This window comes from Drosophila elegans, unplaced genomic scaffold (genome assembly GCF_018152505.1).
Source record: "Drosophila elegans isolate 14027-0461.03 unplaced genomic scaffold, ASM1815250v1 contig_476, whole genome shotgun sequence".
NCBI lineage: Eukaryota > Metazoa > Arthropoda > Insecta > Diptera > Drosophilidae > Drosophila > Drosophila elegans.
The window spans coordinates 11623163-11648432 of NW_024545863.1; the positions used below are offsets into that span (position 1 = coordinate 11623163).

The 25270-nt window shown below is 38.7% G+C and overlaps 2 protein-coding genes across 2 annotated transcripts; both read right to left on the reverse strand.

Annotated features, from left to right (window-relative positions):
• Positions 1–207: 207 nt before the first annotated feature.
• On the reverse strand, positions 208–2400 carry LOC108140999. The gene is made up of 2 exons (XM_017264073.2): positions 945–2400; positions 208–630 (listed from the first exon to the last, which is right to left on the reverse strand). The coding sequence occupies exons 1-2, from the start codon at positions 2363–2365 to the stop codon at positions 396–398; spliced, it is 1656 nt and encodes a 551-aa protein (XP_017119562.1). The 5' UTR covers positions 2366–2400; the 3' UTR covers positions 208–395.
• Positions 2401–4791: 2391 nt separating this feature from the next.
• LOC108141250 (mpv17-like protein) lies at positions 4792–25270 on the reverse strand. The gene is made up of 4 exons (XM_017264506.2): positions 25158–25270; positions 7787–8014; positions 7505–7712; positions 4792–5238 (listed from the first exon to the last, which is right to left on the reverse strand). The coding sequence occupies exons 2-4, from the start codon at positions 7936–7938 to the stop codon at positions 5017–5019; spliced, it is 582 nt and encodes a 193-aa protein (XP_017119995.1). The 5' UTR covers positions 7939–8014; positions 25158–25270; the 3' UTR covers positions 4792–5016.

Consider the following 25270-nt stretch of genomic DNA (forward strand, 5'->3'; position numbering starts at 1 on the left):
CTTCACTGTGAGATACTCAAAACTCAGGCGGGTCAAATTTTAGATACAGTTCACACTGAAACATATTTTTATACAGATCGGAAAAAATGTGACGGCACTATTCGTTTATATACCCACATATAATATATGTCAAAATTATAATACTACTGGTCAACAAAATTTTTATTTAGTATATTTAGATGTAAAAAATACTTTTTATTCGCTGTTTTGGAACAAAGTAAAGTTCATTTAATGCAAGAAACTTTAATTTTATAATGTTTTAAATGCAGGAACATATAAATGATATTAAGGCTGAAATTTTGTATGAATCAAGTTGAAATAAATCAATAATTAATTAGTGTCTGCGACCCCGAATGATGTACATTTTGCAATCTAATCTAAACAGTTTGTAACTACTACGGAAGTTCCTCGTACAGCTCACAGCTCTCGTATATGTTGTTATTTCTTTCCGGGAGTGGTAGAGGTAAAGGTAAGCGGCAGTTGTAAATAGAGGACGGCGGGACGGAAGGCGCCCTATCCCTGGGCGGACATATGTATTTGTTGGACTCCGTGGGGCGGTGATTGGCTTGCTCAAGGTATCGGTGATAGGCGGTGATATATTCGTTATTGTCGAGCGTCGAAATTGGAATCCTGGTCGGAAGGCAGAAAGATTGGTAAATTTAAGGACTCTGTTAAAATAAGGTAATGTAGTGTGCCGTTGGAAAAAGTTTAACGGACTTTCAGATTAATAATAAGTTGTTGCATACTTTCATACACCTCATAATCCTAGTGATATATGTGGCACCAATGTTTAAAAGAATGTTGGCTTAAAAGTACTTTTCCGAATGATGATTCACATCCTTTCGGACAATACATAAAAATCTGATCAAAACTCAAATCGAGAATCCAGCAAAACGGTTGAACTATAAAAATGGAATAGTCGTGTAATTTAATTAGAGTCTTACCCTTCACTATTGCACCTGTCTTTCTCAGATTTCGGGGCAAACAGGCCCATTGTGTTTGAGTCGCGGCGCCCTTTGTCCGCATCGCTACACCAGGAGGGCTTCAGTCGGATCGTTAAATAAACACTGACCACTCCGAGAAAGAGGCCAATAAAAAAGATACCCACTCCCAGTCCAATGACCAGACCTCTGTTGGCCTTATACCAGGTCACTTGCGTAGAGGTCACACATTTCGTGGTTCTATTTGAACAGCAGCCAATTGAGGAGTTGAAATTATCGTCCAGAGCCACACAGAAATTAAAGGTCGAACTGCAATCCGATTCACACAACTCCACTAGTATACCATCCTCACAGCTAGTCGAATTCTCCTGATCAACAGATCCAGAGTAAAGATTGCATATAAGTTCTTGACAAAGATCTTCGTCGCAATACTGCGTCCCGGATTCATCAACTGTTGACGTCTCTGGTTCAGGTGTTACTTCTTCGGTGGACCAAGTGACCGTTGGTCTGGTTGATGATGTTACTTGTGGTGATGTACCTACTAGTTGTGGATTACTTGCTGCTTCAGCCTTTACAGTAGAACCCTTTTCATTATTAATGATTGTCTCAGGTGTGTGCCCAAGTATTTCCATTGGTGGTAGCATTTTAAGCGTGATGGGTATAGTTTCCCACTTCATTTGGCGTAAGCCACAGTTGTTTAGAATCAGTTCCTCAAGAACAGGCAGGTTCTCAAAAGAATCTGCACTGAAAGTCTCTCCAAAGTTGGTCCCACTTAGATCTAACCATTTCAGCTGAGTGAAATTTAGGGGTCCCAAGAAGTCACTGAATGAATATATTATTTCCGTGGAGTAGTGCTGATGTATTTTGGCTTGGATAACAGTTTTAGCGAGGGCAGAAAGAAATCCATGCGGTTTAAAGGCATTGTTCCCATTGATGAGGGTAAAGTTTTGAAGCTTTTGCAGGCCTTGTAAGGCTAAATGAGATAAACTTTCCAGTTGCACATTAATTAGTTGCAAGCTCAGCAAGTTACTGGTGCTATTTTGATCAAACGTTCCATTGCTTATATGCGTAATAGTGCTGTTTTCGATGGTAAAATTTAGAAGTTCAAAGCAGCCGCAAAAGAAGCCTCTTTCCAGAGTGTTATTTTCGAATTCATAACTGGATATAAGGAGCGATGTGTTCCACTGATCGACACACTTGTTCTTGCTGTAGGTTGACTCACTTCCCAAATCCGTTGAGTTGGAGGTTACTTCGTCGTTGTTATCGGAGAAATCCACATTGACCAGGATCAGCAGAAGTGCAAATGAGAATACTGCCGGCAGGATGATGTATTTTAGCCATCGCATCCGACGCGGCTGGTACAGTCGCTCCCGTTTTTTTGCCTTTTCCTCATTGACCAAGTCAAAGGACTTGGACTTGAACATACTATAGATGTGTGTTTACAACAATGTGGTGTGCTCGCACCTGACACGCCAAAATCGAACTGACTGCTTACGCCATTTGCATAATTTCATTAAGCGAATTAGTTCCGCCTATTATCTGATAATGGTTTATTCCCCAATGATAAGATTGCCAGTTCTGCGACCAGCGATGCAAACCAGATTCGGATGGCCAGCATGTTGACTGGTTGATATCGTGATTAATATGTAATGCCAATTAAGCCAAATAGTAATATACTATCGTTTAGGTTTCTGTTTTTTAAAAACCCCTTAGTCAGCAAACCAATCGCTCAATAAATATGCCATCAAAAAACAATCGGCAAATAAAATCGAAAATAATGGTTCGACGAAGGCATAACTAGAATATGCATCGTTAATCCGAAATCTCTGGCTTCTATAGCTTTCGAGATATCGACAAAGGTCGAATTTGTGGCTGCATTAAGTACACATTAAGGACTATCTGTTTATTGCTTAGCTTAAGAAGTATAAATAATTTACACAAATTTTAAATAATTATTTTATAAATTATTAATATAATAACTATGTTTGCACCATTGTGTCATATCATAAAGAAAAAATGTTTCACCGCTCTTTTGTACATCCAGCTTAGTATCCAGACTCTTTAGTATATGACTGGGTGTTTACAAATGTTACAATAACTTTCCTTGTTTTAATAAAAATTACATCCCCTTCGGCTACATGTAGTATTTTCAAGTTTCAACATTAAGCCCATTAAGTCTTCATCTTGGCGGCAAATTCGCCGGCATATATTCGAATGTCTCCGAGGGTTACGGAACGGGAACCCTTCCTGCTGCAACATTTCGTATTCAGCATTTAACTTGTCGTTAGGGTAAATTTATAAGCAGCAGAAACGCTAACGTCAAGCGGCTGCCGACTGGCGGCTGTCGACTTTTCCCCCTCCGACTTTTTCCCGGCGCAGTCCCAGTGCCGTTCCCACTCCAAAGCCATTTCTGGGTTCCCCTGCTCCGGCATCGACATCAACATCGAAACAACATCGACGGAGGACCGGCCTGGCCACGCTTTATTATCTCCCCTTGGTCGGCTTTGTTTGCCGGCGACGTCGACTGCATTTCATTGAGCGTAATTCCGTTGCTAATGATTTTTGGCACACGTAGCGCTACTTTCGAAATTAATGCGCTATAAAACAGCAACATAAAGACCCAGGCAAGACACTGAGAAATGGGCGCAGGGCGGATAGGAAATTGGCCTGCCAGCCGACGCAGAATTAAATGAAACTCTTGTTTCAATTGCTTTTTCACAGCTCAGCTACACAGAGAAAAGGAAGAGCCCAATATAATAAAACCAATTTTCCTACAAAGGTTTTAAAAAAATATATAAGGAAATGCTTTAAACTGAAAAACTATCTTAATATTTTAAGTTCTTGTCTAAAAATATTGTTAATATAAAACAAGCCTTTCCAACAAAATCGAAACCATTTCGAATATTTTAAAGGGTTATCAAATAGATAAAAAGTTGAAAGTAATAAATTAAATGTTACAGTGGTGTCTTAAATTTTTATTTTGGCAATAAATAGTTTTAATCAATTAATTTTAGTTTAATTAAATAGTTTGATACATAGACTCTAATTTTTCTCTGTGCAGCCCAAACACCCCTTTTGGGCAGGAAGTTCGCCACGTTTCCCTTACTGATAACAGAACCCACATGCGTTCGGATTTTGATTTGGAATTGGTCTTGGGTTCAGTTTGGCGTTCTGCGTTTGCTCTTGCGGTTTCGTTTTTTGCTCTGCATACATTTCCATATTAATTCCCCTGATTACGGCCTCGTCATCGTCTGCGTTCATTTCCCTGGCGTTTTTGTCCAAATCCAAATCCAAATGCGAATATCCGAATGCACACCACACTTCGGCGATGATGTTTCTGTTTCAGAATAATCTAAATCGGCATTATTTATGCATTCAGTTCTCGCATTCAGCACGACCACTTAGCGGTTCCACTTCAACGAGCCCACAGATACACAAATATATTTATATATATATTTATATATATATATATTACCCTGTATATAATATGCATAGATGTTACCCATACAATTTAATGGAACTTAATTTCCCCAAAAGAAGCACGCAAATAAAAAATATTAATTCTGATAAATGCTGATGCAGGTCGACTGAAATACAATTTTTGTTTCACAGCTTGTTTTCCAGGCCAAAGACTTTCATCTGTGGGCTTAGAAATATTTAATATTAGACAAACTAACTTAAGACTTATTGTACCGGATTTGCTTAAGCCGAGGCTTTAATTGTATATAGTTTATAAATATTCAATAAGTCTAAACTGCAAATGGCTGTCCAAATGTCCTTGTGGATATGTCGGCCTGAGCCATCCTCCCATTATTTTTTGAACTCCCATGAGAGTCTAAAACAAACTGACGACAACGCACAAGTTCTATTTATTTCAAAAAAAAAAAAACAACAACTACGATCTTATCACAACTTATTTATCAGCCAAAATTAATGCGCGTTCATATATTTATACAATGTTTACGGCCCACAAAAATATATAAAAAAAGAAACGACATGTCATTAACTCTGGCAAAGGGGTTTGTCTCTGGTGCAATCACATTAATTGGTAGCTGGCTGCGGATTCGAATCGGATTCACATCTCCAGGAAGTGGATGTCCACGGCGTGGTGGTCCACATCCACGTGGGGATGTAGCTGGAGGAACTTGACGTAGGCCAGGAAGGTGGTCCAACACATGCTGAAGAAGGAGGTGAATATGACCTGGTTCCGTGCCGGCACGAAGGCGAAGTTCACTGTCTGCACGCAGGGCCAATAAATAACGCCCACCTTGTAGGCGTCCAGGAATTTATCGCTGACCTGGGAACGAGAATGGAGATCGGGGTGTGAGTGCAGTGACATAATTCTCCCGGCAGCGGGGGAGTTGGAAAATGCCAGCGCGGAAAATTGTAATTAAGTGCCGGCTGGCCAGTGGCGGTGGGAGATGTTTAAAATTTTATTTATTGCCTGCTTTCGCCTCCCTCTTTTCTGGGGCGCTAGACTGGGGCGTGGCATTTTGTTAATGTTGTTAATTAAAAGGCAACGCAGGGCAGCAAAAATTATCGGGTATGTCCAAACTGCGTTTGATTGTGTGTGCCACGATTCCAATGTGAAAAGTCACACTATTGATTGGCCACCTTTTGCGTACACTATTTTTCACCTGCATGAACATTCTAGCTAACAACTTTCCAAAAAACGGCTAATATGGTTGGAGTTAATCATATTAGAGAGACGATTTACAATTTATTACATTAAACGCCCAATTGGGCAATACCACATAAATTTCATATCGATTCCTATATATTTTAATAAATACTATGAAAATGAATCGAAAAAAATTGATTTAAGAGCATAGCTTTAGCAGGTTTTATAAAACTAAATGTATTATACGTATATAAACGTGTATTTGCAATGAAAATACATTTAATTTAATTACAGAGCAAATAAGGAACTAAGAAAGAAATAGAAATTACATTTCTAAATACTTGTTTTTTTTTTGCAAAGTATTTGTTAGTTACGTCCTTGGATTCTCTTGTTTTACTTGATCAATTTTAAAAACTGTTGAAATTAAAAAAGTGATAATTCAAATTAGTGACCTAAAAAATATATTTAATCAAAAAATTTTAAACTATTTTTTTTATACGCGTTTTAAGCAATCTAAGTTCGATACAATTGAAATGTTTTGAATGTCATCCCAAATCTGACTAGTTACAGTTTTTAATTTAAAGAAATCTTAAACTTTTAGTTTTGCATTTGTAGTCCGGTAGCTTCCCAAATTAAATGCTAAGCTTTATATTGAATTAGACTTGCTTTCACTTGGACATATTGAGCTGAGGATCAAGAGCCCAACATCTCCATCAGCCTCGAACATAACTCTTTTAAGGCCAAAACCTGAGTCGATCGCATCGCTCAAACAAGTCAGGCCATAGATCTTCGGGGAACGCATGCAAAGCAAATGAGACGACGCACGTTTGACACAAATATATGGTAAAACATTTACATTTATCAAGATAAATGGTTTCTAATGATATGGAATGGAAGTCAGCCATGGAACCCGAACTCGGCCCTGGAGCCAAGTGCCTCAAAGTGTCTCGAAGTATGGCCGCAAAGACAACAAATCAATGCTGACAACTCGGAACGGAGGACCAGACGCAGAAATTGGGAATGGATGGAGGTAGCCGGCAGACAGGTGATATTTATGCGTGCTTACATTACGGCCTCAGATACAGATGCAGATTCATAGATACAGACACAAAGATAGAGATACTGCAGCGGCGTCTGTCTAAATGTGTCGTGAGAAAATGGATTTCCGAAATCAATACCAACACACCAAAATGAGTGCAAGAAGCCGATGAAAATTGGAGACCGTATTTCCAGGTAAAAACAATATAAAACTGGCCACAAAGTAAATAGCACAGCTGAGATGCTTAAGACAATAACAGGGCTGCAAATTTTAGATAAAGTTACAAGCAAGAACATAAATTTAATGAAAAGTGAGAAATAAAAAACTTTGAGAAACCAAAGTTTATTGCTACTGCAGTTATACAAAAAATTGATTTTTGATTAGCATAATTTTTAATTGGCTTACACAAATAGCTCCGAAAAAGATACAAAATATTGGACAGCCAAAATACAGAGCGTTCTATTCAACATTTACAAAAAAAAATAGAAGGAAAATTGGCTATTTGGCATAAAAGTGGACGATTGCGAATGTTTCAGGTTTCAAGCTTTTAAAATAGGCAAGTTAATCGCATTGAAACAGGAAGACGGACAGACGGACCATAAAAAATGTGATTTACCAACGATTGGTCTGTTTTTAAGACCTTTCTGCTCAGTAGTGAGATTTACTTTACCAGTGAAACTGGCTTATATGTTTTTTCACTTTTGGACCAGTCTAAATGAATGCTAACACTAAGAAGAATTAAACAGCAATTAAAAAATGTATATTATGAAGGAATAGCGATGGAACAAATGTCATCTTCTTAAAACTGATTTATATTCAAAATGCCATAAAGTGTAATGAAAGGAAATGATGCTCTGTAAAATGGAAATTCGTTGTTCGAAGATGAATGTATATTGACTCTACCTCCCGTCTGGCCTCCGCGTAAGAGTTGCCCTCCATCAAGGTCATGAAGAAGAGAAACGAGCTGATGGCCATCGGATCGTACGCGGTCTGTTCCGTGATCGCCTTGCAGAATGATGACTTAATATCGGTGCGCGGCCACATAACGCCCGCCAATCTGATCCAAACGTATATGGTCGGCCCCATGAAAAAGAAACCGAATAAACTGAACCTGCAATGGAATCAACAAACCACATCGGGGCCAATTAGCAATCGAATCGGGCCAAGATCCATGAGACGTCTCACCTGAGACACTTCATCCAGTCGTACGTTCGGAATGTCTTCTTCTCGATCACAGTCTGTTCGATGAGTGATCCGCAGGGCCAGAGGGTGCCATATGATATCATGCCGCGGATGATTTTGTATTTGTTTGTAAAATTGACGAAATTACGAAACATTTTCGACGCTCTCTCGTGTGATAATCGTCCCAAAAGTCAATGCTAGTCCCAGTTCCACAAAAGTGCTATAAACACGCTGAAAGAGAAATTGTTTTTCGGTCAATACGTTGCGGTTTAATAGCTGTGTTCGCTTGGGTTATCTTTACTCCCGCGTGATTTATGCCATCTCAGTGCCATATTTGTCTGGGCGAAGATCTCGGTAAACCATATTTTTTTTTAGTCCAGACAAGGATTTTAAAAGTAACTCACGTGCAAGATATCATAATTCATTATTACTTTTTTAGTTTTACCTTTGCAGTCTAATAAGAGAAATTCTTTAACTACCATATATTGGAATTTTTGGTTTCTAAAAGTCTTAATGATATTCTAGACTTCTCGAGATCTCGGCACTCTTACTTACAACAGAATGGAAGCACTTTAAAAAAGTTTATTTCAAAAGTTTATATTCAAGATTGCTTCCAATAATGTAGTCTTTCAGATTATTTGTGCAACCCTTTGAAGAAATACGTCCCATAGTGATTAACCCACTTAAACGGAATTTCCGTTCCGAGTGCCAAGAGTAAACCTCAAGCCAATTGCGAATAAATGTCAACCGTGGAAACACTTCCACAGCTGACACTTTTTGTACCCTCCTCTTAGCTGATGGATGGTTGGATGGCTAAAAGGTGGGTCGGATGTGAATAGATGGGGGGTGGTGCCCACCATCCAGTAACACATGTCAAGTATTATTATCGGGGAGCAAACTACAAACGAAATACAAACATAAATTTAATTGCCAAGAATGTTTCTAGCTAAACAAATGTCGAAATAATGTCGAGCCACGGCCAAAGATTTATCATATTCACTCGACTGTCATAAAAAGCAATTAGGCCCGGGCGAAAGATACAAGCCCGGCAGTCCCAAAATGTAATAAAAAATAACAAAATTTACCAAAAGGGGCGCAAGAGAAAGAAGAAAGAAACGATGTGTGATTTGAAGTTGTTTCTGGTTTTCAGTTTCGCTTAATGAGTGTGTGGCACAGAAAGTCGCTCCGAGGGAAGCGATTAAAGATCCACATCCAATGCGGCCCGTCGGGGTTGCTTTTGTAGCTGCTGGTGCTGCACCAAAAAAAATATTTCTCGCTAGGCAATTAACTCGAAAAATGTTTGCTGTAGTACCACTACTCCTTGACAATGTGCAAGTAAAGGATAAACAGTTTTTAAAATATTAAAATTTCTTATCTTTCTTTGATCGATTTTTACGAAATCTATCATTCACACTTGCTTCAATTAATACAACAATATTTTTAAAAATATTTACAATTTTATATAGTAATTTTGTTGTTAAAATTAAAAACAAGGACCAACTTGTCTTAAAATAAATTTATATTACAGATGTGAAGGAAGCTATTTCCACTGAGTTTTTAGGATTTACTAGGTCGGAAGGAAGAATAGCCAAATTGTTATATATTTTCGCACTCCTGCTTTACTCTTTTTTAAGAGTAGTCTTGAAAAATTCCTTTTTTGAAATGCTATTTATTAGAGTTATAATATTAACAGGATTTTTCATATTTTTTTATATATAGACTATCAAGTTTTTTAATTAAGATGTTGAGAATCGAGATATATATATTTATCTTCTTCAAATAATAATTTAATATAAAAGGCATTTTATTTAAAATTAAACCACCATTTTTTACAGTGTACCTCTACTGTTGTAATAAGTATGCCCGCACACACGCCAAGCCCTTCGAAATAGAAGCGGAAGCGGAGAGTCCCGGCGAACAGTTGGCCCTTTGGAACGGGCAGGTTCACTTTGAAGGGCACTCGTCAGCAGAAACATAAAGAAGGAACGATACAATCCACGTTCCGTCCCGAAAACAAGAGACCTGGCGATTTGGGCTGGTGTGAAAAGACCGCCTCATGGCAACTGGCCCTTGTTGTTGCCGTCTGTTGCATATTTTCACAAGTAATTAACATGTACACGACGTTGTCCTTGTTCGGACTCGGAGCCAGGGTTCCGAGGTTCAGATGGAGAGTGTGTGCCAGCAGCAACTGTCCAAACAGGCTGGGCTGTTGTTGTTTATCAGCGATGCAGTAACAAAACGCTGCCTCCACGTTAATTTGCATTATTTTCACATTTAAATTTAAAATGAGTGCAGCCTGCTGAAGTTGCACTTTGCCGGTAAAGACGGCAGGTTGGACCTGGCTAAAGTACGACAACTAATAATAAAGGTAATGGGGTAATACGATTTCGAAAATTCCACTCCAAAGGTTTTCAATGGCCACCGCCGGCTATTGTCTTAATTAAACCCAATAAGGGCTCAGAATTAATTTGCTTCCCATTAAATTGCATACACAAATTGGCTAATCTGGAACGTAAGAAGGGAATAATGGAGTTTGATTGGAATGCTTAAATTGCAAATAATGGATTTACAATGTATAAATTTAATATTCAAATGGCGGTTAAAATTACTTAAATGGGTACTTTAAAATATTTCATTTGCATCACAAATTGCTCAGAACGACACCTAATCGTAATCCATTCAATTCCGAACTTAATTAAAATCTTTATTTATGGAAATTACATAGTTATCTAACAAAATATTTTGTTCTATAGAAATAAAATGTAAATTCATGACAATTACATAAAAAAGGAAAATCTGAAACGTATTGTTAAATACTAATTCAAAACCTGTTGTTATCTTATCTATTTTCACCTTGTCAATCGTAATTTATTTGTACACTATACAAATATAGTTATATATATTTTTAAGCGGGTCTTAAAAAAGGGAAGTTAACTTAGTTTATGAGCGAAAAACCTTTTTTTTTGGCGATGAGGCTGCCCCATTTAGGTCCATTTAGTTCGCAGTTGATGATAAATTTTGCAATGTGGCCCCCAGCAAATGTGCAATAAAATGCTCCCCATGCTGCACCCAGCAACAAACGTTGCAACATAAATTAAATCGCAAAATGTTTATTTACGCTGCGGCCGGAGGAGGGAAATCAGGAGAAAGGGGGATAACTTGCCGGCTGTTTCCTGCGCAACATTTGCATTTTGACGCCGTTTTACGCATGATGTGAAGAGCTCCGGCCAACCCGGCTTATCAGCCAAAAGAAATCAAACAGCCCCAGAAGTCGGACGTGTTGGGGCTCGCAGATGCGGAGGAGATTCAATGCCCGCAGCATCTTGCAACATTTTGTTTTAATTTCGCACTCTTGAAAAGTGGCAGCCGCCACTCGAACGGGCTTTTGATGTTGGTGTTGGCCAAGTGAATTGCCTCGGTGCCTCAGAGGCAGGGAACCGAATGAAATGGAGCTGAGACGGAGATGGGGGTGGAGACCGAGAATGGAGCCAGCTGCTGGTCGATCTCACCTAGGGAATGGCAGCCATCTCCCCTTACCCTTATTCAGCTGAACATCTTCTCTGGAATACTCTAACAAAGGTGGTCCTTAATAATAAACAGTACCCCAAGCAAGTTTAAATTTAAATTGAATTTAAAAATATTTAAGAAAGACGTGGAAAGCGGCTGTTAATGGAAAAATATTTTTTCGAATTATATTTCCCATCAAAACAATTTAATATTAAAACATAAATTATTTATATACCTCCACAGCGGTGTTACAATTGCAGTAATATGTAACATATGTATCGCTTTATCTATGTATATAATATATATGGAGTACTTCTGTATGACTGTACGCTGATCAATAATACACTAAACATTTTCAATAAAACTGGGAGTGTGCTTAAGCTTTGGTTTTTAAATTCGAATGGACGCTTTATGAGAGTATATGCAAAATGAGTAATATATTTTCGCAAAAGCACTTCCAGCATTCAATATAATTTCTTCCTGAGCGCTTGGTTGGGACTACCATTTTACTATTAATATATTTTCTCTTTGAACTCCCAATTTCCGTCCAATCGGTTGCTTTATTAAATATGATTATTGTCTTGTCGCACAGCTGTGCTTTCTTCATTTTCGATTGATTTCAATTTCAAATCCCCAGCCAATAAACAGTTTTCACACTTGGTTTTTTCTGGCTGTTAATATCATGTAGGGCCCTACATCAAAGAGCCATTGCCTAAGAATCGAAGCTAATTGTATCTGTATCTGATTCCCAGTCCGTATCTGTATCCGTATCAATGGCTATATCTGTACTTCGGCTGATAGGTGCGAGTTTTGATTGCACTCGCTTTGTCGAGCACACGGACACAGGGGTGTTTTATTTGATTTCAAGTTTTCTGGCTCTCCCTACTTCATCGTTCATCGTTCATCGTTCTTCTGAATTTTGTTTATTGAACTTTGGCTGACTGATTGTCGGGGTTCGGGAAGTTATGATGGTGCTATAGTGTTTTTTGAACATATTGAAACATGTGTATTTGTTGCCGCCTGATGCGGGCTGTTTGTTCTCAGTGCCTTTCCTGCACAATGATTTGATTTATTTGTACACAACTTTATGATATTCACATGTCTGCATCTGACGGGGGCGTGGTAGGGCGATAAGGGGTTGGGGTGTGGCAAGAGCAGCAAATGCACTCTAAGCCATAACTGTAAATAAATACTGGGTTCAGCGATTGCGTTTGATACTTCCCCCATTTCGGTTTGATTGCGGGGGGTTAGTTATGAGATTTTCGTCTGCAGGGGGCTTACATTTCTGGAGCGGAAATGTAGAAAATACGGATATGTTACCTCTAGGGATAAACGGCAAAACTATGTTATTAAAGATTTTAAATATTAAGAATTTTATTCATGCTCTGTAAAATGTTTTTTTCTTTAAATTTGTATCTATACATTTTATGCCATCGGTATCGGTACATAGTAACTATATTCCTCCTCTTTTATTTTATGCGACCAGGCGACTTTTAATCACAAAATTAATTGAAGGCAATGATCGGCGGTAGTTCCATCCTGCCCCTCATTATTATTTTGTTCCAGCTTCTTAGCCAGACAACTTCCTCTGCTTGGCGCTTTACAAGCGTTTCGTAAACTCTCGTAATTACCCTTCATTTGGGTTGGGCGCCATTAGCTGCCCGACCCCGATCTCGATTCAGATCCCAAACCCAGTACCAGTACCGAACCCAATCAAGTGCAATCATTGAGGAAGCCCTCCTCCCGGTCAGTACTTATCTATTGCTGCTCATCGGCTGTTCTTTGGGGGCTGAACTCCAGCCATTATCAATTCATGTCCCGTCATAATTAATAAGGCTCGGGTGGAAATTGGAGGGGAAAACCAACACGCAAGACGGCAATCAGTTGGCATTGTGTCGGGTCTTCGGATGTGGGATATGGGATATGGGATATGGGACCTGGTTCTGAGGCCTGGCTGCCTGGGTGCATGGGTGCGACCTTATCGGGCAACAGCTGCCGTTCCAATAAAGCAGATATCCCCCTCCATCGCCCGTAACTTTGGCGATGTTTGACTGTTTGCTCAAGCGCTCCTGTGCCAATTACAGCTTCCTGTTGTGCGAATTTTCTTTGTTCCCCTGTTTCACTTTTTTACACTCAGAAATAGTATTTGGGTTAGTTTTTTAAATTTAATACCCTTTAAAATCAATATTTTCGTCAAGAATTGATTTCTAAAGCAGTTAAGGTCTTGGTTCTTAATTTTGATATGTAAGTTAAACTTAATAATTTTAGTACAATAAAAAAAAAACAATTTTTTCTAAATCCCATTAAGATGTATTACAATTTTTCTCTTAGTGCTTGGGCCATCTTATTTTGAGTCAATCTTGTATTTTAACCCACCTAGAACCCCTTCCCTTTTGCCAGAATGAAAACATCACACACGCTCAATTTCAAGTGTCGAAATTTCTGACAGCTGAAATAATAGAATGGAAATGGGTGGGTATCTCTTTCTTTCTCTTTTTTAGCCATCCCTCGGGGTCCAAAGGTAACTTAAGTTTCAAAATAAACAACAGCGGCGAACAATTTATGAAATCATTTTCGCATTAAAAATGCTTGGCCGAGGCAAATAAAAAACGAGAAACGTAAAATACAATAACGGACAGCGGTACACATGCTGGCTGGCCAAGGAGCGAAAACAATTGCAATTGCAGGCAATTTGCTTGATTTTCTCATTTCCAAATTTTTTATTGTTTTTCTTGAGTTAGCACGGGGGGTGAATTTTGAAACCCGGCAGAGCGTGTCGAGGAACAAGAGAATCCAATTTCCTAGAATTTGATTGTCAACCAAAATAACGAGAAAGCCCATAAAAGTGAGATGGGAAAATCGGGAAGACTCTTTTTTAGTGCTGTCAATTTGGCTATTTTCCAAAGACACTTGGAGATTTTAAAAGAAAACTTTGATTTTTCAAATGATTTAATTTAAACCAGTTAAAAATGTTGTTATTGTCAAATAATCGTGAGTTGGAAAACTTATACGAACACAGTTTTGTTTAGTTGGTTATAGCTCCTTTTAGCTCTATTTTTCCTTATTTACCTACTCTTGAAATCCATAATTGGTAGTCTTGTGTCCATTCGGTCCACACTGTGAGTTATTCAGAAAGACAGACAGTCTGAAAGCGCGACAGATTGCCAGGGAGACCATTGAAATTAGAGGCAGCGAACCGCTCGAGTTCATCGGGTTCATAAATACTTGTATTGCCCATCCGACGCACAAGTGTCAATTGCAGCTGACACGACATCGGGGTTCCCAGTTATTAGTTGGCCATCAAACGTGTATGACACTTTAGTCGGTCTCTGTTTCAGTTTCAGTTTCAGTTACGCTCCCTGTCCCTATCTCCCCTCACTACCCGTCTCTTTCTACACAGTATGGTCTGTCAGTTGTGCCAAATTGTCGTTTGCTGTTCGCGGCCACCAGGGAGGCAAGTGGAGTGGGCGGGACATGTCACAGTAGAGTGCGAAAAATAATAAATTAAGGAACTGGTATTAAATAAAACCAAAAAAGTGCGTTCATAAATAAAAGATAAATAAATACCTATTTTAAAAAAAATATTTTCTAGTTTTTCATGTTTGAGGCTTAAACAAGTTTGCTATAGCTTTTGAGTTCCCTAGATCCCAGCAAGCAAACAGACTAACAGAAAAACCTAGCATTAATTTTCCTCTTTAGAGTTTAGATACTTAAATATGATCTGATCTGTAGCACTTTGAGTCTAGAAATGATGTATGTAGAACTAAAATTAACAAAAAATAAAATAATAAAAAATATAAATGCAGACATTGCTTTATTAACTCGTCTGACGATGCAGACCAAATATATGCCTCATGGCAAGGGGTAACAAATTAAGTTAACTTCAACAAGCCAATGCAAAAATACGCACTCCTGCGTTTACACCAAAAAAATGTTTTGTGATTATGATTATATTTATCCGGAAAACAATGAAAAAAAATGAAAAATAAAAAAAACAAAGAATTAATTTAAAATTTTAAGAATTAACCCGTTTTAGGTTATTTAAGAATATTTAATTTGTATTTGTTGATTATTAATTATTTTTAATACACATATGTGTTTTATAATACCTCAGATGAAGAGGTATAAATAGACATTTAAATCCAAGTAAATTAAAAGGCACATTTTTTCCATTTACCTTTTATCCTCATCTCGGCTGGCGATAAAGGATAAGGCTAAGTAATGCCTTTCAACTTTGAGTCAAATTCCATTGAGATTGCAGTCCCGGGAGTTCTGTCAACCGCACTTAAAGATTTGTTGGCACCGCTTCCATCAGTACCTGTACCCTCCCTCAACTATTCCGGTTCAAGGCACACACTTATCCATCCTTCACTCACACCTATCACCGAAAATTGAAAAGCACCTTCCCTTCCCGGAACGACCATCAACTCATAGCAATCGGTTTATCGGGACACGGACCCTCGGGTCGAGTGGCTGCGCCTATGTAAGGTGGAAACCCCGTGGGGTTACATTGAACCCTGTAAAAAAGCTGTGCCCAAATTTAGCGCCCGGTTCAGTGCACTTGGCCTGTGTGTATTTGCGTGTGTGTCGTCTAGAAAAAAATACAAATAAATAAATGCCGACACAACTGTCAATTATGGTCGTAGTGCTCGTGGGATCGACTCTTACTGAGGCCATACATCCACATCCATATCCAAGTCCACAACAGCAACAATAGATAGATGCGAGTATGTAGATATTTTATATAAACAGCAGCAGTTCAATTTGTTGAAGCGGCCCGCTTGGATTTCGATTGATGGCAACGTAGGATGCGGACAGGGACAGGGACACCCATTGACAGAGCCATATGCGGTACACAAACTAAGTCCGCACACTGAGCGAAAATTATTCGAAGTTCAGACTTTAACTTTAATGTTGGAAAGTAGCAAAACCATGTCTTGGATTTTAAGAAAATTGTAGCTTAGAGTTTTGTAAATTTAAATATGTAACATAATAAACAAAATGTTCTGTAGTCTATTAAATATTTTTTAAAAACCAAAAAAATTGTTTGTTTCATATTCCTTGCTGAGCCTTCCATTATTACCTACGTTTAATACGTCCCTTTTTACTTAGAATTCCTTATAGTGTAACACAAATATAGCTCCAGAGGTAATGTAAAGATATTATGCTTTGTTTTTGCATTCGCAGTTTTTCTGCACAGTGTATGTACATACGAAAATGTGGAATGCAACGTCAAAGTCATTTGTCACGCGCCGGGAACGACAACAACCACGGGCGATGTCAATGAGCGAACAATGAACCAGGCGGGCAAACAAACCGCCCCCTTTGCCCTGCTGAACCCCCCTCCGCAGCCACTGGCCCCTTTGCCACTGCACTACCGCGCTGCCGCCGAACCTGAACCGCACAAAAATAAAAATTGAGCACACACTAAATCAACAATTACAAGATAAGCGAACGGCCAACGGCGAGCCCAAATACACTACGAGTATCGAAAGGTTCGAACCCATCTGCGTTTCAAATGTCAGGCGAGCAATGGCTCTACACACTTCCGCAATTATTTACAATGTCCCATTAAGTGCAGCGCTATTGGCTCTGTGCCTGCCTCATTTAAGTCTGTCACCAAACTAACGCAGCTCACAAAATTAGTTGGACAAAGAAAAGGAAAGGGTGCAGCCAGTTTTGAGCACCGAACCCCGAAACCTCCGGATCGCGCGCCTCTAGCCAAATCCCAAGCAGTGACGTAGGCAGGGTTTTTTGATAAGGGGACTAAAAATAAAAATCCTGTCATTCTAACCCAAAATGTAGGACAATCAATCGGAGTTGTATTTATATGTAAGCTCATGACAATTTTTTTATATTTTATATTTTTTAAATTTTTATATGATGAATCTGATTTAACTGTGAATGCCCACTACATACGCCCCTGCGCCCAGTGAACCAACCATCCATCCATGAGCCAACTCCAGGCAGTTTGTAATTTCATGCACTTAAACTCGCATTATGTTCCTCCCTGTCTGAATTTTTTTTTTAGCTTCGTTCTGTTAATTCGGTTGTTTGTCTGATTTTCTTTTTTCCCATTTGGGGTTATTGTTTTTTCCAGCCTCGTGTCTTTTTTGGTACGTCATCGTTTCCTTGTTTCGTTTTGATCTCTCGCCTGGAAACCTTAGGCGCTCATCGGGCTTGTATTTATATTTTTTTTTATACCCCTGTGCAATTTGAGGTGTAGTCATTACTTGGGATCTGGGCAAAGGGGAGTGGCTGACCGACTGCGTGCCGTGTTCGTAATTACACTGATGGCGCGCAGAGTTCGGACTTTGTCTGCTGGGTCGCTTAAATTATAAGTATGGGCATACGGTGCATTTACGGGCTTTCCGATTCCCGTTTCCGTTCCTCCACGACTGCGTTTCAAGTTCGTTATGTGTGGTATTTAGTTGAGGGTCACTCACTATTGTTAACTGCTTATCAATCAGGCAGCTCAAGGGTCTTCGAGATGCGCTCCTAATGAGTCGAATCTGATGATGATTAAAAAAATTTAAAAGATGCTCAACTGATATTCGGAAAAACTACGGATGAATGTGACGGGCTTAACATTCTTCAATGCATTTTGAGTCGGGTAAATATTTTGAGTTTGAGTACTTAACTATACTGTTTAACCAATAATAAATTTTTAGCTGTCTTGACCAAATTATTATGAATTTTAGAAAAGGCCAAACTCAGTTTAGAATGTGTATTAACCACATTTCTATTTCTTATTCTTACAAAAACCGTTAGTAAAATGTCAATAAAGATTCGAGAAAAATAAGAAACTTTTATACAGCTCATATATTTTAAAGGTTTAATAAAAATTAGAAAATAAATTAAATCCGCTCGTTTCCCCAACATCTCGGTTTCCATAGATACACTTTGATGACTTCCGGGCGCACATATTTTCGCTGCCACATTTTCCGCTACCCCAAAATAACCGCTTGAGGTGACGGTGACCCATTTCGGTGGTACAGTGCCTGCCATTTAGCATTCACCATTTGCCATTCAGCATTGTGCCAGCTTAGCCTCATTTCGAAGGCAAATGCTAAAGAATTACATTAAACCCCGAGTGGCAAGCCGAAATGCAAACGCAAAATCAAAGAAAAGAAAATTAACATGAAGTGAATTTCAAAGGGGGACGGCGACGGGGACGGACAGGGACCATTTGGGAGGGGGGGATGGGGGAAAATGCCGGGGGCGATGTGAAATTTTGGCAAAGAGTCGGGCACGTGCTTATAGCGCAGAAATTTGGAAACTTTTGCATTTCCTCAGAGACCCAAAGAGACAGCTAGACGACATGGACGTGACGGACCCAGACCGACGTGCGGACTAAACGACGGACGTCGGTCGACGGACGACAGACGACAGACAATCGGTCGACGTAATCATGAGGCAATTTCTTTGGGGTCCGGCTGGCAACTGCATTTCGCAGTCAGCATTTTCGGCGAGCCAACCCAACTTCAGTCAACTCACCTCCCGAATTAACCCCGAGCTGTTCTGGGACAGCTGATTTGGAGTGTTTTTCCGGTGACCCACTAGAGAAGCTTCTACCAACTTGGGCAGCATAAATACCAATATTTTCTTGGGCCTTTTCTCTGGCCAATAAATCATGTGCCACGTTGTGTCTCCTCTTTTCTTTGCGTTTCGTTTCGTTTTTTTTTGCCCTGAGTTCCGATTCGTTGGTTTGGCATACGCAATTTAAATAAAAAATTAGCGCATATTTTGCGTTTTCCTTTTCAAGTGACCAAATACCATACAAAATCGTACATATGCACAGGAAAAAATACAGTCGGTAATTCTTTACATTTTTATGTAAAAAGAAGATGCTAAATATAATTTTTCATTGATTGATGTTTTATTTTTTTTAATATTATACATTTTGTTTATCTGATATACTTTCATTTCGTAATAAAAGTATTTTCAAAGATAACATCTAATGCCACTAATGCACATTAGACACATTTGTAATTTTTAAGGTGTGACCTATTTTTGCTCTGTGCACCTTGCGAACCCCCATGTGATGTGTAGATTCATTCAATTTATTACTTGGCATATTTTTTGCCGCTGCTTTGTTTTTGCTGCTGCCTCAAATAAATAATGCCTGGAGCTGTGCAAGCGGTCGATTAATATAAATCAACGCCTGACGGTGTCGTCGTCCAAGGGAAGTTTCGAGGGGGGTGGAGCGGTTCGGTGGAAATGGGTGCCTTGCCTGCCGACTTTTCCTTTGTGGCTTTAATGAAAGTAATTTATTAAGTAATTTCTAAGCTTTTAGTCGTGACGCTTGCTGTTGAGAGTTTAATTAATTGGTTTTCATATTAAACGACCCAACCAGACCCCAATGAATTATGTATGAGAAGGTAAGTAGCAATCGATATTGAGATTGCGATTGAATATTGCGCAACATCGGGCGGCAACAGAAAAACCCCTTTGCCCTGCCCTTCATGCATGATTCACGGATCCAAAACGGAAACAGCAATCACCGTGAAATGGATCTATTGGATTAATAAACATTCCGCAATAATTAATTCCGAGTATTATTTGAGCTCCATTTCAAATGCAGATGAGGGCTACACGTTCTTAATAACCCAGTGGGGAACTTTTGAATGTTTCCAAGAAATTCAGTCAGCAGATTAAGGATGATCCCAGACTCGGTGAGTCAGTAGCTCTTCATATTAAGGGGGTATTCTGGTCTAGAAGCCTTAATTTAAGACAATTTTTAAAGTTATATACCAAATTTCAAAAGAATCGGTTAGGTAAAACTTGAAATATCATGTCAACCACCTCAAAAAAAGTTTAGGAAAAATGTATAATGACTCGGACTCCACATCACAAAATAGGCTGTATATCCTAAAATATTTCGAATTTTGAAAAATCATTTAATGATCATAGTTTTAAAAGTCTACCCATTCAAAATATATTAAATTTTCTCAAATTTCAATACCCCATTAAGGTTGGCTAGTCGAGCCTACAGAAGACCAAATATGTTGAAATATGACCAATAAAACTTGAACAATATAACAGAATTATACTACTTATTCGGTGATTAAAAATATGCTTTAAAAACACTATTTTTTTCAAAGATAGTTTTGTGGGGAAAAATTCTTCGAAGATTTATTTTAAAAAAATTTCCAGAACCGTATGATAAAAGAAAAAAGACCCAGCAGCTTACACAAAAATATATAAGCTAAATTTAACGTAAAACAAGAAAGGAAGCAAAACCTGGAAATTAAAGTAGTAGTTCACGGAGATTTTAAAAAACTTTATTAATAAAATTTGGAAAACGTAAACATCACCTATATCTTGAGATTTAAAAATGTATCTGGAAATACTAGGTACTTAAATTTTCAATGGCAACTACATGATAAAATCATCTAGTTAATAAAAAGCTGAAATAGTATTTGTGAGTTTAATAACAACGAAGTTTTTTTTTCTTTTTGGTTAATGTTTTCCTAATGACATTGTCGTATTTTCGGCATTTAATAAGAAAATCAACTACAAACAAGACCGCATGTTACCACTAGGAGCTTATCACATTATTATCTTATTTTTCTGACTATGCAGGTCAAAAGACCTGAATAAAGCTCTTTCTTTTTTAGAAACTAGAATTTCAAATTTATACCTTTTCAATTGATATATTTTCAGAGCTTAAAAATTTGAAATTGGTTATGTAACTCAAGCGTCCAGAGGCTTTTAAACGAATTTATCTTGAGAATTGAAAGCTTTTCCGTTTAAGCCAGCTATGTGCTGGTTTTAAGGTATTAGGGCAAAATCGATGCGAGTATTGTCGTCATGGCAATTGCGACAATCTTGGCAGGGTCTATTCCCGATGAGGGTAAGGGGAATCAATTCTTCTTTGTGCAAGATTCATTTGTATCTTTTAGTACGGCGACTGCAACTGCATCCACAACTGCCAGCGGATGTGCGAGCACGAAACGTGCTTTCCGAATGGCCAAAACCAAAGCAAGCCCAGACGAGCAGACAATGAAAATAAAGCCAAGAGAGCGAGGAGAAGAAAAGCACAGGCAGAAAAACTGCAACCGAAAATAAATAAAAATGTTTCAAAGAAAACTGTCAAGATTTGCATTTATCGTCGTTGGCTTCGTGGGCCAAGAAAATTGCACATGCGATAAAAGTTGTTACCATGGCTTTGCTATTGCAATGTCTGGCTTCTGGTATATGGTATCTGGTATTCGGTATCTGGTGTCTCGTGGATACGGGTATCTGTATCTGTAGTTGGCCATAGATAGCTTAGTTGGCGTTTGCTTAATTTGCATATCGCATTGGAGCGGCGTCTCAGCAGAAAAATATTTGAGAATTTGCACTTTAATTGCACCTAAATCACCATCAGTTCGGACAACATTAATTGACTCTGCAGATACAGACTGATTGGTCTGGGGTCGCTTGCTCTCATTATGCATTTGTTTCCTATTAATTTAATTAGTCGGCATTTTGCGGTTGTGCAATCCGCTTGGTATTTGCATTTTCCGTTTCCCTAAAAAAGCCCACGGCATGGTAGCCTCACCCCAGCTCAAAAGCAACGAGATTAAATAGAAATGTTTTATTTCTCTCGGTTTCACCGAATTCCCCCTCAAAATTACCGATGTTGCAATACAAATACGGGTTTTATTTTGTGTTTGGTTTTCCCTTGGCTTTGTGTGGAATATGCCATATGCTAAATAAATTAAAATTTGAGTTTTATTCGTGAACTAGACTTAATGTGGTCATATTAAATAAAATTACTGCATTGTCTGCCACAAACCGCACACAAACTTAAATCAATACAAAAATGTAATGGTAAATGTCTTTTGCTGTATAATTTAATTATGTCTCGAACAATCGTCAATACATTTAAATGCTTTATAAAATCAATGAACATTTAATAAAAATAATAAAAATACAAAAATCAAAAGTTTATTGAGTTTTCCATAAACTGATTGCAAATATTAAATAAAAGTGTACAGCATTTTTTTCTTAATTTTTCATCCTTTTGTTGTGCGAAAACTTAAAAGGAAATTTATAATTCCTTTGGGAAAACGCAAAATTAATTGACTGAAAGTCTGTCAGTCGTTTTTATTTTTGGGTAAAAGCCTGAAGTTTAGTAAGTCTTGCGTGACGACTGATAACTTTCCAAATATATGGTAAATTATACAGACAGCAGCCCGCAGAAAGAGTGGAATTCCAATTGCGTTCAATCGTAATCGTGAATTTCTGGCCAAATCGAATGCGCAGAAACCCCCTGCCAATTCTATACCCAAAACCCCTCAATTTATTCGGTTTACAATTCAATTTAAATGTAATTTCCCTTTTTGCTAAATTGCAAATGCCAGCACATGCAAATAGAGCGAAAGAGACGGATGGCGAGTGGGGGAGAGAGACAAACTCATTCAACTGTCGCATTCCTAAACGCAGTGCCACGCCCACTCACGCACACACACACTCCCTCACCGGGGGCTGTAAAACACATGTAAATGATAGTGCACGTCATAATATTTCATTTGGCGCACGGTTGAAAATCGTTTTACACTTTTGGCATAAATTGACGAAATAAATCATGTTTGCGACTCGTGATTGGCAAACAAAACAGAAAGGCAGTTTGGGGGTCCTTCGGTCACGAGTGGCACACGTTGGGTTAAGGGGTGCCGGAAAAGTGAGCAATTATTACAGAACGGAAAATGCCGAAAATGCTGCAGTAGTTGCTTAAAAATATTTCTTTACTATTTTTAATTTAAAATGTAGGCAACAATTATTTTATGTCACAGAATGCAAATTTGTAACCTGACTTTTCGGTATTGCACAGTTTCGTAAGTTTAATAAATTGTATACCAATAAAAAGATTTTCAGTTTCAAAGATTTTTATAATGTTAAGCATTTTTTTAATGGAAGCTATAAAATACATATAAAGTTTATACGAAGACTTCAGTCTTCTAGTTTTTTTCTCTAATTCATCAGCATCAAAGGTATGCTGGCAAAGAAAATAAGTCATATGCTTGCTTTTTAATTACATTATATTTAGCCATGCGACGTGGCGTATGCGCAATATTTCGTTGCACTCACATGATCGCGCACACACACTCGAATTTCAGCGATTTGTGTTTTAAATCCGAAATTCACCTCCGTTGTTGCGCAAAGAAAGCAACAACTTGGTGTAATATTTATTTTACAATTTAATTATGGCGGAATGCCTTTGACATTTTCTTTTCCTTTTCGTCGTTTACCGGCTGTTTACGGTTGTTGGCGGGATTTATCGGCGTCCGGGTGTTCGGCCAATAAAACAAACAGACGAAAAAGGCCACGTCGACGTTGAATGATTGAATTGCGGCCTGCGTCAATTCTTTTTACGTGTGTGTTTTTCAATTTGCCATCACAAAAATCAGCAAATTGCATTTCGATTGTGATTCGGGTTTGATGAATAGCCAGAAACGACTGTCGCGAATCGAATCCAAGGGGGGGGTCAATTATTTTGAGCGACTCGATTGAATTTCTAATGACTCGAAGGGGTATTAAATGCGCATTAAGTGGAGTCACATCGCCAAATGCTTGCCCATGGGGCACACTCACTTATCGATGTTCAACTAACCACATTAGCCTAATGATTTCGCCGAGTTTCCCACTCCCAGCCACAGTTCCATTTCCATTCCCAGTTCGGGTCCAAGTCGAAGTCCCCATCATCATCATCATCATTGTCAGCACTTAAATGCAGGCTTCATTTGCTTAATTGCATGGCAAATGTTGCCGTGATTAATGTGACAGGGATTGGGAATGGAACTTGGCCGGGGACAAGCACTGTTGCCTACGCACAAACACTCCAAAGACTCTCAAAAAGCGGCAAAAGGTGAAAAAAGCAAGGGAAGCAATCAACATAAACCTGTTTATTATCAATGCTGTTGGCTTTTGCCTGAATTCGGCTGGAAAACTGAAAAGACCGCTCGTAGGCATGGTAATAATTTTAGACGAAGATTTACTCTCGCTTTTACACTAGCAATAAATATGGCAAAAGCACGCTTGAATTAAACAAAAACCGGTATTGACAACAGTATTTTTGCTACATTATTACATTGTTACATTGTTTTGATTTTAAATATATATTCCTGTTTTTATAATGTTCCTGTCCTATACTTAAGTGAATATCAAGATTATTGCAGTGTGACTAAAGACTACAATTTCGAAAGTCGTTAAGCTATTTAAAGCTGTTTGTGATAAAATAACTGCCATTAATGTAGGCATAAAACAATGCAAGGAATTTACTCATAAGTGAAAATGTATTAAACAAAATAAGCGTACGTTTTGTTTTTGTTTAGCTGCACTATTCTATACCATAATTTGTAGTTTTAGCTAGTGTTTTTTTGTAAGTGCATCCGTTTGCCTTGGGTGTTAACCGCAAACAGACCGCCAGCTACTTATGCCGCATTCATGCCCGCTATGCCACTGCATTTGTGTGTGTTCGCCTTGCCGCAGTTTGCCCCGAGATTAGCGGAAGCGAGAATATTCAGTGGGCAACGAATGTGGAGCAAGGCTTCTCTCCGGCGATGACGATGTGACCCACTTGGGGGGCGAATGACAGTCCGCCATCATATAAAGGCGGGATCGGGGGCACAGAAACCCATCCACACACAAGCACCTTGCCCCTTTGATGGGGACGCCAATGTAGCGTGTGCTATTTATAGACGCACTAAACGGGCAAATTACTTCCGACAAATCGCAAATTTGAACTTTAAAAATGCACAGCTATAAATAATCGGCTGGCAATTAGCTATTTAGCTATTTGCAATTTGCGATTCGCACTCTCGGGGTCCGAGAAAGGCGCAATTCGAAATTTATGCAGGCTGCCATCGTTTGTCATTACCCGATGATTTCCCCGGAAATTCCTCGCACTCCGATCCTTAGCAGTAATTTGTACGAAAATGCCCGCGACGATTCGCGAGGCGTTTGGTTCAGCCAAGCAATAAAAACTAATTG

What these genes read in the sequence shown, in the direction of transcription:
- LOC108140999 (XM_017264073.2), bottom strand. Translation starts at nt 2,365, where the DNA reads ATGTTCAAGTCCAAGTCCTTTGACTTGGTCAATGAGGAAAAGGCAAAA. An exon ending in GACAGGTGCAATAGTGAAGG is followed by an intron (nt 631 to 944) that starts GTAAGACTCTAA and finishes CCTTCCGACCAG; the next exon opens with GATTCCAATTTCGACGCTCG.
- LOC108141250 (XM_017264506.2), bottom strand. Translation starts at nt 7,938, where the DNA reads ATGTTTCGTAATTTCGTCAATTTTACAAACAAATACAAAATCATCCGC. An exon ending in GACTGGATGAAGTGTCTCAG is followed by an intron (nt 7,713 to 7,786) that starts GTGAGACGTCTC and finishes ATTCCATTGCAG; the next exon opens with GTTCAGTTTATTCGGTTTCT. An exon ending in ACGCGGAGGCCAGACGGGAG is followed by an intron (nt 5,239 to 7,504) that starts GTAGAGTCAATA and finishes TCTCGTTCCCAG; the next exon opens with GTCAGCGATAAATTCCTGGA.